The sequence below is a fragment of the Amblyomma mixtum genome, chromosome 3 (assembly GCF_055824585.1).
Source record: "Amblyomma mixtum isolate Tamu chromosome 3, ASM5582458v1, whole genome shotgun sequence".
In the NCBI taxonomy this organism is placed as follows: domain Eukaryota; kingdom Metazoa; phylum Arthropoda; class Arachnida; order Ixodida; family Ixodidae; genus Amblyomma; species Amblyomma mixtum.
Genome location: NC_143014.1, coordinates 418,911,985 through 418,929,256, shown reverse-complemented (window position 1 = coordinate 418,929,256; position 17,272 = coordinate 418,911,985). Strand labels below are relative to the sequence as shown.

General features: G+C 51.7%; 1 protein-coding gene across 1 annotated transcript in view; it reads left to right on the top strand.

The window, feature by feature from the left end:
- Positions 1-11,204, top strand: part of LOC149357841 (uncharacterized) — a 28,796-nt gene extending 17,592 nt beyond the window's left edge. The window contains exon 3 of the mRNA XM_089584952.1: positions 9,264-11,204. Coding sequence (XP_089441078.1) covers positions 9,264-10,714 — 1,451 coding nt within the window. The 3' untranslated portion in view covers positions 10,715-11,204. The remainder of the gene's footprint in view (positions 1-9,263) is intronic.
- The last annotated feature ends 6,068 nt before the right edge of the window (positions 11,205-17,272 follow it).

Here is a 17,272-nt window from a genome sequence, read left to right as displayed (position 1 = left end):
CGACCCACGCCGGCGCGTCCCGTCGCCTCCTCTCCTCGCCCTCTACAAACATGTAGTACATTTCAAGAAGAAATATACTACGTTAAACCCCATAAACTAAACTAAACTACTCAAGAAGAAATACCTCTTTTCGACTGAAAGTAGCGGCAAGGATGTGTCGGTATAAACATTCAAAGTGTGTTCTCTGCTAACCCTAAATTGGTCCAGCGGTTTGGTTAGTTGGCCGGCAGCGCGACCGATTTTAAAATGCTACAACAGCAAGGAAAGGGTGTGCGAAAGCCCAAGAAAAGCGCGGCGCGCGCCTGCGCCCCGAGAAGTCGAACACCGAATCACTCCCCGCACCCCCCCCCCCCTTTTCCCTACAGTGAACCCGGCTTCGGGCCAATCCGCGCACGAAGCACATGTCATGGGAACAATCCTTGCGCCCACGAGTTTCGGTCGTCTGTTGCAATGGAGATTAATGTTGACCGTTGTTGCGCCCACCACCAGATATGAACACACCTGACGGAAGAAATGGAGCTAGAATCTGTAGTATACATGGCCAAGAGGAGGTATAGGAGCTTGCAGAGCCGTGCTTAGCCTGTCTAAGCTTTGCCGTAAGGTCCAGCAGCGCCACGTTCTGCCTTCTGGGGAAACAATGTATTCCAGTGGCAGAAAAATTAGGGCGAGGTCAACTGTAGCGTTGCGGAGCAATTGCGATAGCAATGCACTCTTCTATTCCTCTCTAGGTTGTGGACCAATTTCTACTTCTATTCGCTGATTCTATTCTGGTACAGAGCGCTTCTTTACTTATTTCTGCTCTTTCCGCCTTAGCCATTTTCATATGACCTGAGTCATTCTTAGCCCAGCGTCTCTTTCCTCTTCCACAAAAGTGGAAGCTGTGAAAAGCTGTGACGACCCCAGGTAGCACCGAACATTAGAATAGTGTTATAAAAATGTTATGTAAGTCGGAGTAATGTTGCACATTGCATAGTAACTTTAAATTAACATTAAAAATTAACATATAACGTTATAAGTTACATAGGAAACGTTACTTTCACATTCTAAACAAACGTTGTTTTAATATAATCTTCTAAATTTTATTATAATGTTAGAGTCGCAACTATAAAACAACATTGCAAATATATTTCAAGCACGGATTTCCAGACATTTTCTCACTGTTCTTAGAGTAAAGATGTTTTTCAACTAACAGTACCTTGTAACCACATCTCTTAGATAGTACTCGCCATAGATTACGTGAAGAGCCCCATTATTTTGTCACAGAACTTTAGTTATTACCCATTCCCCACTGTCACTCATGGGACATCCCGCAGTAGCGAGTACATAAGCTCGGCGGCATGATATCCGTTTGGAGGTGAGTGAATACGAGTTGCTGTGCTGTAGTAGTGGAGTAGTGTAGTGGTGTCGCTCTTGTTGTTGGTTCTTGCAAAGTGTTGTAAGTTGTGTGCCGTCACCACTGGCAGGCCTGCATGCTTGTGCAGGGCTTCTTCGCCATTTTCGAGAAAGTTCCATTTACGTTGTTTACATGTTTCATGAATGTTTGGGGAAGGTTATTCGAACATTTATACGTAACATTACAAAAACATTACAAAGAAAGGACATTGAAATAACATTTGAACGTAACAAAAATGTAACATTATCGCAATGTTTCGGTGCTACCTGGGACGGCGCGCGCTAAGTTTTAGCTCCTGCAAGGCTCCTATACTATCACGTTGTAAGCACCAAGATCTCTAGCTCTAGCGCCTTACCGCACACGGCACCACTCGAATCTTTACTTGCCTCCACGAGAAATGCTTTGGGCTACTCGACTCATCCGCATTCGACGAATCATGCTCAACATTTTGGAGACTGTCAGTAACCAGGAGCTGATGAGTAAGCGGCCACCGATGTGGTCGAGCAGGTGTCACTTCAAGGCATGGCAAATAATGGCCGCCCCCAAATCTTGCGCTGCGCTTGCATGTTTTCTTCAAGACTGTACCCGAGCAGAAATCACAGGCGTTCTGAATTTGTAACCGTACTTGAATATAAAAGGTGTTGGCCTACTGGCATAGTCAGGTGCTCTCTGCCCTGCTCTGTATCGCGGTCCGTTGTTTCACATTCTCTTGTGTTCAGAGATCAATCCAATTATGTGCAGAATTGTCGTGAGGAGTTCTAAAGTGGGCTCTGACCAACTGCATTTATATGCTCGCAAAACGTGGTCATCTTTTCTGTTGGCATACAACAGCAAATACGCATCATGTGATGTCGCAGAAAGTACCCCCCCCCCCCCACCCCCACGACTTCTCGCTGACTACAAGACTGTCGACATCCTGCTCCAAAGCTGATCATTACTACTGAATGTCATCAGCACGAAGTGATAACAGGCAGCGCTGAATGGGCAAGTGGTGGCACTCTGCCCTGGTGGCTGACAAGTGTGTCCCAGCTAACCTTAGCCAGAGTTTGTAAATATGCCGAGCTCCCTAAGACAGTGGGACTAAATGCATGTTTGTTACTCGCTATTGTATGGCGCAAGTTGCGCTATTTTTTTATTCTGGTTAATTGCATAATTAGTCGAGGTTAATTAACCAGCTTCGCATGCAACGAAGTGTGGCAAAATAAATTTATGCAGAAAGTCCAGGGATGGTCCGAAAAACATACGATTGAAAACTTTCTAGCTTTCCATTTATTAGGTATTAGGTTTTGCCGCTCACTGCAGATCCCCCGAAGTACAAAAAAATACCACCCGACAAGCCTGCTTGCACGCCGCGATTGCGCGACTCTCAAACGTTTCGCCTACAAACGAACTGATCGTTCAACTGGGGGCGCTGCCGCTTAAAACACGACAGGGCAGTGACGGAGACGTGGCTGTGCGATTTGCGCCAGCCTAAGCGATAAGCATCTGCTTATCCTTATAATGAACCCCAGCGAGGGAATCATGTCGCTGGCGTAAATGGCAGAACCAGTGTCTGCGTCGCTGCCCTGCCTTCTTTTAAGCGGGAGCACACCCGGCTAAATATTCTGTTGGTTTGTAAGCAGGACCTTTGTAGCTTTGTAGTTCACGTTTGTAGTTCACGCGAACTGTTTACAAATATGCTGTTGTGTGTCGGCATGTTCGTTTTGTGGCGGCAGCGTGGAGCGGCTTCCTTAAATGGGCGTCCGCAAAGAGCAATGTTTCCAATGTTGCAGCGCCTCCGAACGCGCCTCTTTGAGCAAGCATGCGTGGACGCACTGTCAATGAGTGAGGCTGAGTTCTTGCGCAAATGGTCGACATATTTCATCGTCCTACGCGGCGGTCGAGTGTCGGCTCAGTGCTCAGTGCTGCGTCACTGCGCATGTGGTTGACTAATCAGAGCATTGAGTTCAGCAGTTTTGCTTAGTATTTTTTAGTTGACATTAGAAAAAAATAAACTTCTCTTTATATGCCCTGCCTTCTTTTAAGCGGGAGCACACCCGGCTAAATGTTCTGGTCGTTTGTAAGCAGGACGTTTGTAGCTTTGCAATCGCGGTGCCCCAGCCGAAATGTCATGTGGTATTTTTTTGTATTTCGTGGGCATACACCGTTGAAACCGTTGAATCGGTACTTTGGGGATCGGTCTGAAACTTCTCAATTTGAATTTTTAGCCCAACTTCGTCGCTTGCGAAGTTGGTGAATTAAACTCAACTATATATGCAATTAAGCAGAATAAAAGAAGAGTTACTTCAGCCAGCCAAATGCTTGTGTTCGCGTCATCTTAGGGTGCCTAGGCATATTTATAAACCCTGGCTAAAATTAGCTGGAACGCCCTGTATTTGCTTTTCTTTTTTATATTGCGACCTTAGTAAAACGATTTATGTACGTTCGGTGAAGTTCACGCAGCCGAAAAGAAAAAAAAAGTACGTTTCAGGCCGGTAAAGCATGCTATGGAGAACTCGCTGGGCGAGTTGGCGCGTAGCTTTCTTGGGGTGGCTTGCATCATGTCTGTTAGAAATATGCTCCTCGAGCACAGAAAGCACTACTTCCATTTGATTCGGCACAGTCAAAGATTGCGAAAAGAGCACTTGCAAACTCGTGCCTAGATTCAGCCTCAACCAAATCATGCGAGCACGAAATGCATACCAGCTTTCATAATCAGATCACCAGGCTGCTTTCAACCGGTTTCCCCTGCTCGCTCATCACAGCGGTAGCCAAGAACCTTCTCCGGAAGATAAAGAAAGGCAAGCGCAGCTGTGACCTTGAACGCTTTCGGAGTACAAAGCCGTCAGTGGTTCCGTACTTGCACAAAATAGCCCACAATTTAAAAAAAGTGGCAAACAGGCATGGTGTTTCGGTGGTTTTTTCGGCCCCAAAAAAAGCTTGCTGGGTTATGCCCCAGGATCACCGAGGAACGAGCCCCACGAAGCGAATGTATGTAAATGAAACATGCTGAACAGTATGTGAAATGTGATGTACCACGGGCGTGGTCTATCAAATCCAGCTCAAGTGTGGACGCGTGTGTGTCGGCAAAGCTGTATTTATTTATTTATTTAGTAAGGAACCCACAGCGCCGTGGCATTACAGTGTGTGGGGGGGGGGGCAATGTATAAAAAAGAAGCACACATGACACCTCCGCTCGCCGGCAGAGTTACAAGCATAAAGCGTTCGCCATGTACATCTCACTTCAAAACAACACATCACAATCGCATCACATCATTAAAGAACGAAAAAACGCATCATCTGATGCCACACTCACAACATCGCTCGGTAGTCTGTTCCATTCTCTAATGGTTTTCGGAAAAAAAAAGACATTTTAAACAATTCACTTTTTGCCGCGAATTCGCGGACTTTAAAAACATGGTCAACACGGTTGGATCTATAAAAAGGCTCCTGCACATACCTTTCGCGTTCAACCCGAACAGTTGAATAATAAACAGCATGAAATAGCTTCAGACGCAACTTCTTTCGGCGCGTGTCAAGCAATTCCCAGTTGAGTGCATCCTTCGTACGCGATGCACTGTAATGAGCCCCGCGAGTGCCAGACACGAAACGAGAGGCAATGTTCTGCACCCTCTCCAACTTATCTTTATCTCTAGCAGTAGGCGGGTCCCAGACAGTGCACGCCCCAAACAGTGCGGGTCCCAGACAGTGCGGTTCCCAGACAGTGCACAGTACCTGCGTCAATGAACGATCAGGGGAGCATGCTCTTCCTATACAAAAAAGAAAAGGGGCGAACTTGCCCGCCCATTGCATTTCATGCTCTGGTAGTGAGCCAATGTTCAAAGACATGAAGGTTCTGGGCAAGAGTAAAAACAAAATAGCCTGCGAACTTTTAGAAGCACTCCACATCAAAGAAAAAGGCGACAATTGTGTTAGCGATACCTCTGTCACCTTATCTGAGAGGGAAAGGAATTTTTTTCGTTGCTTTTTCTGACCTATGCATGCTTGACACGTCCTCCCCTTCTTTTTTCTTTCTTCTTCCCTCACCCCCTGCTTTATTGCGCCTGTGAATACTGCATATATATGCTGTTGTGGAAGAAATAAATTCAGTTGATAGTTTGCGCTCTATCTGTCATCTTCTGCTCTTTCCGTGTACGTTTTTAGTGTGCGCAACGCCATCCCAATAAAAAGTTGGAGGCTTATCAATGTTAAACCCAGTGGATGCGAAGCAGCCTTCGTTTTGCATTCTTATTATTAACGTCCTTAGCGTTTGGAGGCATCTTGACCGCATACACGACCGGCGCAAAGACGCTGGCGCGGTTGCGGGCACAGAGACTGACGCGACAGCGGGCGTGCGCCGCTTCATCCCTGGCGTGACGTCACATATCACGTGATGCAGCGATGGTGGCGCCGCCGCCGCGTCGCGCGCGACGGCGCGAACCGAAGCGTGGAAGCCTCCGCCGAGCCACGTCCGACGGCGCGATATGAGGCCCCATCTGCAGCCGGTGTGACGTCATCTCGTGACGTCACATCATGTGATCTCACTTCAAGGTCAATAGTGGCCACCGCCGGGCGTCGCGCGAAGGCCCGAAACCTACGTTAATATGCTACGCATAGAAGACTGCTAGTCGACTGATAAGCATGGTAATGTATAGGGCATCTGTGCTCCGTGCACTGGGACAAAACCCACTCATGAGGCAGTGCATACTTTCAGCTTGCGAAACCGAGCGTGCTACTGCACACATTTATGTTGGTTCTTATTATGCCTGCAGTCCATTTCTGTGAGCATATAAGCTTCGCACTCACAAAGTCCGCGGAACAAATGTGATGTTACGTGTGGGCGGTGCTGAACCAACGTGTACCAGTGCGCTGTTTCATCGCGCATGCGGCATCGGAAGGCAGCAACTGTGCAAGAACTCCGTGATTTGTGGGCGCGATTTACAGATTGATGCCAAAATAACAAAGTGAAACGGCAAAACAGCTGAACAAAGAGGTATATTTAGTTGGCATTACAAGCCTGTCTCTTTCGACGCGATTAAGCATGCATCGTTCTCGACACATAAGCCGCATGGGGTCGAGCCCTCAACAACGTACACAACAAGAACAGCGCATCACTTATTAAACCTCATTTTGAAGGAACCACACAGCTCAAACGGGGAGGGTCGACGAAGGACGAAGATACAAGCGCTGTACCCCGTCCACTCTACCACCTCGCGCTATGTTACCCTTTCAAAACGAACGCCACTCCAGTAAACCAACTTGCCACCCGACTCATAAAACGCCTTGGCACTCGTTTACTGCAAAATGAGAGATAGCTGTAGTAGCGACAGCTTGGCTTGATATATATACATATAGCAACAACTTTATTTGTTAGCAAATAAAATGAAGGGTCTGCAGGGTCAATTCAGCCTCTCCAGCTGGCCGGCAGTTGTAGTAATTTATGATATCAGTTTGGTGCAAAAAGTTAATGCAAAGCCTCTTTAAGTATCCACGACGTCTGTCTCATGCGATACTACAAAAGCTGTTGCCTTTCTTATTAATTTCTTATTCACGATAGATCCATTTATTTAGACTAACTTGAAGGGTGACCGGGTAAAAAAAAAGATATAAGTAACATATTCAGCCAAAAGATAATAAAATAATTACAAAGATTGGTTGATTCTGTAGCAATAGTTAAGGCGTTTGTGAACAAGTGCGGATCCTGAATGGCTATAGTCGATGCGCAATGGCGATTCCACTCCGTTCACAAACCTGTTTGCTGAAAGTAAGTGGGCAACGGTGGTTGGTTTCTTAGCCCCGTGGCGAAGCACTTATGACATCGTTTAATTTGAGCTATGAATCTGTGTAAAGCAAGGTGAACCCTTGTCCTCACGTGTTGACACCTTTCGGTCCTCGGAAAAGCCTCCTTCAAGCAAAACTCTGTTGCTCGTTTTCTTTTGGTAAAGGGGGTAAAGGGTATACGTGGCAGAAATGACAGAAAAGAAGCGTTTGGTCTCCGGTATGGTGCGCCGTCCATTAAATTATGATAAATACACGCATAATTATGATTCCGAATGTGTATATTTTGAAGGCGTGATTTTGGACGATAAAATATGTTATAAAAAATAGAAAGCAGCGAGATGGGCAGATTATAGATTGGACTTCGTTAGGAGTCTGCTGGCGGTTATGATTAGAATAACACAAGCTTAATTTTGTTTGCCCAATTTCTAATGAGTGGATGAGGTAATACTGATGAAGGACCCAAAGAGATGTGCCGTATTCGTGTTTGAAACGATATAACAATAATGATATCAGAAATTCCACGCCCATATTTTTAAGGAAGTTCTGCCGAGCCCAAATCAAGACTGCTCCCTCATTTCTCGTATTCCGCGCTTTTCCAATGTCTGCCCCTATCCGAGGCTAACAGACTGCTGTCGCTGTGCGCTCCGCTCCTTTTCCTGTTCACAGATGTGCGCAGTGCGTGAAGCACCGAAGCGGGAACTGGATTATGGGTCGCCGCTGTGCTTTCGTCAGCAGTGCGCTTATACGTGGAGGCCTCGTAGGCAGGCCACTGCGCGCTGACGACAGCGGCCAGGAGCGTCATAACCAAGCGCTATGTGCGATGTTTTATGCCAGCAAATAAAGAATTCATGCAGTGTCATTTTCAACGTCTGGGTGTGATTTCCTACCTAACACACACCGTCGTTCTCGGCGTGAAGTCGTGCCGTTTTACGGGATATTTACGACAACATGCAGAGCAATTTTTTTTCTGGCAAACAGCATAAACTCCACTAGAACACGATGCAATTCAAGCTGAGATATTCTGAAGTCTTCATTGCCACTTTCTTTACAAATTTCACTGGCAGCTTACCTCGTTCATTTTAACAGCTGACGCAATGCCTTGGTTGTTCATCCTTTGCTGCTGTTCACGCATTTTCTAGAGTCCAATCCCATAGCGCTTTCGGCTTGTCTCCGCTTCGGACAGGTTCGCATCCCGCGCTGCCACTGCCTGGGACATGTTTCGATGGGGTCTCACTGCCTCGTTTCAGTGACATTGATTTAGGAATCTGCCCATATACTTTGACAGAACCTCGGACAGCGAACGTAGAAGGCAGGAGCAACTTCTCGCTGTTAAGGGCATACAACAGCACTGGTGTTATGCTCAAAAATACGAACTGAATTAATCTTGGAGCTAGAAAAAGGACGCACTAATCAATTTAGTCAAGGGTTCGACAGAATCCGGTCTGGCGAGGGAGAAGCATAGTAGTAAAAAACATCTCTGCTTCTCCCGTAACCGAGAGTAGAGTAAGCATGAAATGTTTACGGGCCTAATGTCATCACGGTGGACACCCGAACCGCACCGTACAGGAAGGGAGGAACGCCACCACCCGTTCAGCGCGATGCCTTGCCATTTGAACGCAAGGCTTTTCGAGGAAAGGAAATGGCGCAGTAATTCTCTGCCATCTCGGTGGACACCCGAACCACACCGTAATGGAAGGGAGGAACGCCACCACCCGTTCGGCGCGATGCCTTGCCCTTTGAACGCAGTACTTCTCCCCCGGGCCCCTGTGCGCCTGCGCGGCTTTGCTTCGATGCGCGAAGCCCCTAAGAGATCACGTATGACAACGAAGTGTATCGTGGCATTTATGTGCTTTGTGCACGCGTTATTAGAAATCGGAAATTATAATTCCGTGCATTATCAAACGCACAGCGACTGATATCTTGATAAACATTGAGAAGGCACTGGCAGCAGTTATTTTTTGTGACACCTTTGGAGACCAACCAGCGCTTGCATGTCGGTCGCGTAGGAGGGCTTGCAGAGTCTCGTTAAATCTCGTTAAGTCCCGTACGGTGCCCGGATGCCGTTACGCTGCCCGTCGAGCCAGCGGATCATCGAGCTTTTCCTGTCCAGGCGGGCCCCAGGATCCAGCGTCCCGGAGGTCCTGCCTGCCGTCCTGCTGCCCGGCGCCACGCTCCTGCCGTGCTGACCCGGGCCCCGTCGCGATGGAGAGACCCTGCCCTGCAGTGCGCCCCACAAAGGCGCAATGCTTTTTGTTTACTGTGCCGGAACCTGTTCCGGCCGATCGCCTCATCGACCTGCTCGAGGAGGTGCTCGGAGTCGGAGGGCTGACATATTTGCAGCACCTTAGTGGTTTACGTTTCCTGGCGGCCGTGGCTTCCATGGCGCAGGCAGCGAAAATGGTGGCGTTGGGCTCGCTGCTCATCGCCGGAAAGGAGGTGCCACTGGAGCAGATGGGGGTTCTAGTGGTGCACGTGACGGTTTTCCGTCTCCCCCCGTGCGTCAGCGACGAGGACCTCGCCGCGGCGTTCCAACCGTACGGGAAGGTGCGCGCCATCACCGAGGTCGCCTTCCAGTCCAGGAACCGCATCGGAAACGGGACGCGCCTGGTGAAGCTCGAGATGACCCGGGCTCCACCGAACTTCCTGACGGTGGCCGGTGTTCGAGCCGTGATTGAATACCGAGGCATGAAACGCGTCTGTTCCCAGTGCGGCGCCGAGGGCCACTTCGGCGCTACGTGTAAGGCGGTGCGCTGCGGCCGGTGCAGCGCGTACGGACACATCGGCGCCAACTGCAAGCCGGTATGCAAGAGGTGCGGAGGCGACCACCCGTCCTCCGACTGCGTCGTGCCGCGGTCCTACGCGGCGGCCGCGGCTGCTGCGGCAGCCAGACCCTCCCAGGAGCCTGGTGTGCAACCCGGGCCGAAGGCGAGACCTGAGGGGGCTGGCGCCGGTTCGAGCGGCGCGGCACAGGAGGCGGCGGCGAGCCCTCTCGAGGGGGCTGACGTGCGGGACGACGCCGCGACCAAGCCCGATGACGACCAGGCGGGCACGGAGACGGCGGGCACCTCGTCCGGCCAATCCGCGACGGAGCTGTCCACGGGCAACTCCGACGTCGCGGAATCGACCTCGTCCGAGTCTGACGACTCGCAGGGCGAGTCCTCTTTTGTGGAACCTCCGAGTTTGGAGGTTTCGCTGCTTGACGCGCCCACGGCGGCGCAGCACGAGGGCACGGGCACGGACACCACGTCGCCTGGCTCGCCCTCCCCCAGTGACGCCCTGCACACACCCGTGAAGGACGCCCCGAGCAGCGACGGCTCAAGCGAGTCGCGACCGAAGCCGCCGCACATCCCGGTCGCCCTGCCGCCGCAGGGCCCGTGCGCAGCTAAGTTGGTGCGGCGGGCGCGCAAGGCTCTCGAGCTCGACGACCGCAAGCGCCAGCTCTCCTCGTCGTCGGACGGCGGCGCGACCTGCTCTTCGGCCACCCAGGCGCCGAAGAAGAAACCGAGGACGGCAGACGACGACGGCGACGGCGTCCACATGGGCGTCGAGGGAGACGAATAGTTTCCGCCATGGCGCCTCCTCGCCGGACTTCAGGCCCTGCTGGGCCTTTTCCTCCTCCGCTCCCTGCTCGGCGGCCGCCCGAGCGCCGTTCTTTCGACGCTCTACGGCGCCGTTATCTTTTCGGCGCGCTGGCTCCGTCGGCGCGTTTGGCGAACGATGGACGGTGTTTGCGCGGTGGAGTGTGTTGGTGCGTGTGTGACTGTGTGTTGCTACCGCAGCCGCGCGCATCGGCCGGACCTTTCCACCGCGCAACCATTAGCACCGCTTGGCATCGTCGTCCCGCCGCCGCGGGGCCGCCAGCCAGGACGCCAGCAGGGACCCGGGACGCCTCCCAAGCGCCTCGACGCCCCCCCCCCCCCCAGCGCCGGTGTATCAACGCACTCGCAGACTCTATCCGCAGAACTGTACTGTGAGTCCGTCAGCGTTTTGTTTTGTTTACTTGTTTCGTTGTTTATTTTTGTTACATTGCTTCCTTTATTTTCATGATGGCTGTTTTTCGTTTCGCCTCCTTTAACGCGCAGGGTTTTCGCTCTCCCGATAAGCAACGGGAGGTGCTTCACCTTGCGCGTTCGTACCAAATTGATGTTTTGTTTTTGCAGGAGTGTAATTTTCGCACCCCTGCAGACGTTATTTCTTTCCGTTCACGCTTTCATGTCGATGTTTTCTTTTCCTTGACGGACTCACTGTCTTGCGGTGTGGGCGTTGTTTTCCTCAGGCCGGCTTTCCGCGCAGGTGCGCATTGTACCTTTGGTTACGATGGTCGAGTACTGGTTGTGGACATTTTCCTCGACGGGCGGAGGACTCGCTTTGTAAACCTGTACGCGCCCGTCACGCGATCTCTGACAGGCGAGTTTTTCCGCTCTTTTACATCCCACCTGCTTGAATCCGTATCATATGTCCTGCTGGGGGGTTTTAATTGCGTCCCAGACTCGTGGCGTGACATTCAGGGCCCCGGTCAAGGTGCGTCCAATTATTACGTCAAGGAGCTAGGCAAACTGGTTCGCCAGCTGCACCTTACGGACGCGTGGGTCGAACTGCACGGGAACCTTTTCGTGGCCACACGTGCTAGGGGCCGCAGCGCCAGTCGAATCGACCGGGTGTACCTACCTCCAGCCCTCGTGCCGCAACTAGTATCCTGCGAGGTAGTGCCATTTCCACCAGGCGCCCGAGCACTCAGCGACCACTTACCTGTCGCGGTATCCTTGAGGTGCGCTTCGGGCCGAATTGCGACGTTCTCTACTTGGAGAATGGACATCTCACTCTTGGTGGACGACCAGAGCATTCGCGACATCCGTGCAGATTTGGTGGACTCTGTTGCCCTCTTTGAGTTCAGTCCCTTGATTTGGGACGCCCTGAAAACACGATGGCGAGAAGTTCTCATTCGGGCTTGCAGAGCAAAGCACGCGCGGAAGACTGCGGCGCTCAACGACGTGCTACGCCGCATGCGTATCGTGAAGCAAGGGGGTGAGCTCACCTTTGCGATGCGAGAGTACCTGGACACTCTTCGCGTCCGGTACAACCGCATCCTGGAAGAGGGGTCCCAGGCCTCCTGCACCGCAGCGAATCTCCGCATGCCGTCGCAGGAACGCGCTGACCTCTTTCACGCGAACAGCTGTCGCCACAAGAGCGACCGACCGGCCCGTATTGGAAGCGTAACTATGCCAGATGGCACGATTTCCGAGCAGGTCCAAGACATCGAGCACGTCTTCCGTGATCACTTTGCCCATCTCTTTGCGTCGCAAGGCCTGTGCGAGTGGGATGGGTTTGACGCTGCTGTAGACGCCTTTTGCGCCGCCCTTCCCCACGCGCCCGACGACGCGGAATCGGCTGTTTGCGCTCGCGCCACGCGGGAGCAGGTCTACGCAGTCTTAAGCGACATGAATCGCGCCTCCGCACCCGGACCAGATGGTCTAGTCTCCGGGTTTTACTACACCTTCTTTGATGTGCTCGGGGACTTCCTCACGCATTTGGCGAACGCCTTCCTCGAGGAAGGAGCTAAGCCACCGTCTTTCGGTGCGGGCCGAATCGTGTTGATACCAAAGCAGGGAACAACGTCGTCATGCCCGGCGGCGTGGCGGCCGATAACCCTGCTCAATACTGACTACAAACTGGTCGCCTCGATTCTCGTCGCTCGCTTGCGTCTTCTTTTGCCAAACCTCGTTAGCCCCTTCCAGGCTTGCGCTGTTCCTGGCCGTTCGGTCTTTGCGTCGCTCACGCTCACGCGCGATGTGTTCGCATACGCACACGCGAAAGGGACTAGCGGGGTTTTTGTTTCCTTAGACCAAGCTAAGGCCTTTGATAGAGTAGAGCATCGCTACTTATACTCCGTTTTGCGGTGCTTTGGGCTGCCTGCCAGCTTCATTGAGCGCATCAAATCGTTGTACTCGGGCCTCACGGCCGAACTCTTGGTGAACGGGTCAGTCACCGCTCCTTGCCCCGTAACACGTGGCGTGCGCCAGGGATGCCCTCTTTCTCCAGCTCTGTTCGTCCTGTCTTTGGACCCCCTGCTGCGCAGCGTCGCCTCCAACGAACGCATCCGCGGCTTTCCATTGACAGGACAGGAAACAATCGTCGTCTCGGCCTATGCCGACGATATTTCAATCTTCGTCCGAGACACCCGGAGTTTTGAGGCCTTCCTGGCCGTATTTACTACTTACGCGGCGCTGTCTGGTGCCGAGCTCAACGCCAGCAAGAGCAGGGCGCTTCGTTTTGGGACCTTCAGCGATCCCCTCCCGGTGCCCATTCCTTTCGTGGACGGGGTCCGAGTGCTAGGAGTCCTTTTTGAGCAGAGCGGTGTGTCGTCCCGGACATGGGATGAAGTTGTTGCGCGCACGACGAGCGCGCTAAGGATGGCAGGGAAGTTCGGCCTCTCCATGGAGGCCAGGGTGAGCGTCATCAAGGGCCGCGCGTGCGCCTTTGCCCACTATGTGGCCCGCGTAGCAGTGATGCCGCGTCGTACGGCGGGTCGGCTCGCGTCCCTTGTGGGCGCCTTTGTCTGGGACGGTGGCACGGCGCAGGTCGCTCGACGCCTTTGCCAGCTGCCGCCTTCTAGAGGAGGACTCGGGCTGCCCTGTGAAGCCACCATGGCGCGTGCGCTCAGCGCCAAGCTCGTAACTACGCAGGTGGAGAGCGACGCATACCTTGGGCGTTCGCTCATGTTTTATTGGATGAGCACAGTGCGGCGCTTCTTCACCACTGAGCGCCATATAGGTCCACAGGCCGAGAGGCCTCTGCGCTTCTATAGAGCGGCTGCTGGTTTTAAGCAGTCTGTTTGTACTGACTTGCCAGGAGTCGACCTGACTGAGACGCCCGCGTCTCGGCTGAGCGAGATGATCGCGTGCGTGCGCCTTGGCGCCGACGACCAGCGGCGCACCGCGGTACGCAAGTGGCGCACGTGGTGCACAAGTCGTCTCCCTCCGCAGGTCCGCGACTTTGAGTGGAGTGGAGGAGGAGATGGAGAGTCCTCCCCACGCGCGAACGCCTCTTATCATGGGGCCTTGTGCCCAACGCCCAGTGCGCGCAATGTGGAGCGCGAGAGACAGCGCGACACACTTTCTTTGAGTGCCGTGTTGCCCGGATAATGTGGTGGCAGGTGTATCGGATGTTTTCAGTTCGTGCCGGGCCAGGCATCCGGCAACCACGGGATTATTTTGGCAAAGTAGTGTTTATGTCCGCTATGTTTGTTTTGTGGCGTCGCCGCTGTCTGGCCGAAGCCCGGCGTCAACCGGCGACGGCTATGTACCCCGCGTTGCAGAGCCTGCGTCTCCTTATCTGGCAATACCTGTCTGAAAGGCTTGCAGCGGATGGGGAGGCGCGGTTTCTGCGACGGTGGCACACACGCTTCTTTGTCGTGCACGAAGGTCGGCTGGTTATGCCGGCGCTGCGGTATTAGCCGGGCCGACCCCACCCCCCCCTCTCTTTACCGACTATGCTGGTTTGTTCGAGAATGGTGGTGTATAATTTTGAAAGGGCCAATCACCCTGAGAAAGATCCTTGCCCCCCCCCCCCCCCCCCGTGCTTCGTTGCTACGGGAGGCTGATTCTTCTTTGTCCAGTGTTCGTTCTATGCACTATAGGCTGTAATTTGTGATATGTACGGTGTGTTAAAATAAGGTCATGGTGTTTCTGGGTGGCCACCCACTTTGTATACATTTGTTTTGCCCTCAGTCATGAGTGTGTTTCCAATGTTTTGTTTGTTTGCACTGCTGAATAAACTTCCCTTTTATTCAGAGCCCGGATGATTGGAATTCAGTGCCCGGATGAGTGGATTTCAGTGCCCGGATGATGGCTCTCGGTCTCGGCGTGACGTCACCACACTGCCGACAACGGGGGCTAAAAGCATTTCATGCTTAATAAAACATACACTCGCCAAAGATGGTTTTTAAAACGTTTTTCGGGACCCTTGCGGGTCCCTTGTTTTTAATGCTGAAAGATGGACGGAATGGGCCGCTTCTTATATGCGCACTTGACAGCGCAGTGAGTGCGCGTAGTTATCAGGGCGATTACCCTCTGTCCTGTTAATTATATGATCCGTGATCTGTATATAAAAGATTCTAAAAGCAGTCGTGACGATAAGGGTTTCATGGTATCTAAGTTTGTGGCGTTCTCCCAGTCAACGGTGTTGTTCATTCCTTGAGCATGCTCTGCCAAGCCCCGACTTATCGGACAACAGAAGTGCGCGAGCGTACCTTACGTGCGGTGGACAACTGGCACGGATATTTTCAAAATAAGACGTGAGCATTGCGCATGTGCCGTCCAGCAAGCTGAAACTACAGCTCTGTCACGTAAAAGACCGTCTGGAGCGCCCACGTTTCCCCGGAGTGGTGTACAAAATCCTGTGCAAAAACTGCGATGCATCATACATTGGCGAATCAGGCGATTTCAAAAAAAAGATTAAGAGAACACAAGAACGACGTCAACAAATGTCGCACCTCATCCAACCCGCTGGCAGAGCATGCTCAAGGAATGAACCACACCATTGACTGGGAGAACGCCACAATCTTAGATACCATGAAACCCTTACCGTCACGACTGCTTTTAGAATCTTTTTATGTACAGACCACGGATCATGTCATTAACAGGGCGAAGGGTAAAAGGGTGTTGAAGTTCTCATGAACACACTCAACATGCAATGTTGAATTCATGCTGGTGCCAGGATGACCTAGTGTTTTTGAATTATTGAGGCCGAATTGAAACTGATTAGAAAAGTGGCCGTCGTGCTGGAGTTGAGCATTCTCAATAAAATATATGCATTGGTTTCATGTTGAAATTACTGGGGTGAATCAACACATCATTTTTAATCTCGGCTGGGGCCACAAAAAAATTAAGCGCTGTGTGGCTGTAATCAGGGGGATATATACGTTTCCACTGCCATATAAGCGCCGCTAACAGTTCAAATCCGCCAACCGCACGCTGTGATCGCGCGCGCTACCGAGCGCAAGCCGACCACGGTGGGCCTAGCTCTGAGGGAGACCAAAGGAACGACGCACTTGGCACCGAAGTTCGAGCCCCGTGCCTATTATGGTTGGGAGGATTACAGTTTAGCTCCTCATTATCGATATTTTAAGCCGAAGTTCTCTGAATATGAATTCTCTCTCAAAGTTCCATCGAGAAACATCATGCGAAAGTATCAGGAGGTGGGGAAGAAAACGAACGAATCACACGCGCCATCATCCTATTCCTTCTTTTCTTGTCACGTATCTCAAATGCGCCGTATTTCTCTCTTATCGGGGCTGTTGCGGCCCCGACCGCCGAGCGCCCGCAAACAGAACTCTAGTGCGGCCGGCGCCCAATAGCTCAAGGCAGCCGCAAATCTTCACTCTTTTCGAAACCAGGCGCCAGGGGTTAAGGGGTGTGACGGGTGTAGACGACGCCGAGAACGGTGGTGCCATCACTTAGCCGTTCATACAGCTGTCGCACTAAAAATAAGAATGTTCAACCTGCTAATCAATGCCCAACACGCTCTTCCCACTACTCAAAGGCTTTGCACTTTTTTTGCCGGCCTAACGTGTTTAGGCACCCTTAACGCGTGAAGCTTCAAAAATGTGACTGCGCCACTCACCAACGCTGTTGATTGCCGAATGGTTTTATTGTTATTGTTGTTGTTGCGCCCTCAGACCATCGTACATACCCACGACAACTTTTGGACAGGCAAGAAAAGAATCAAAGCCTGATAATAGAGCACAAAACTTAGGCAGAGCGAAAAATAAAAATCACAAAATGAGCAGCGATTTGATTGCCAAAAATAATTTAAAAATCTGGCCAGTTCAGGCAGCGGCTTAGTAACGAGTTTCAGCGACAGCCGGGATGACGATGATGTCCTCAGGCTTAATGGCATATACCCACGGCGGCGGATTGGCCTGGGTGCATAACTGATACAAACGCGCTGATGTCCCTACATTATCCCGCTTTCTTCGTCCTCTTCGCCTTGCGCTTCTTTACTGTCTTTTTGTTATTTCTTTTCTTCTTCTTTATTGGTGTGCTTCATGTCGCTTTGGCTTCATACTTCTTCTCTTGTTTGGTCTTGTATTTCTTTCTTTCAGCGTTATTCTCTCCTTCT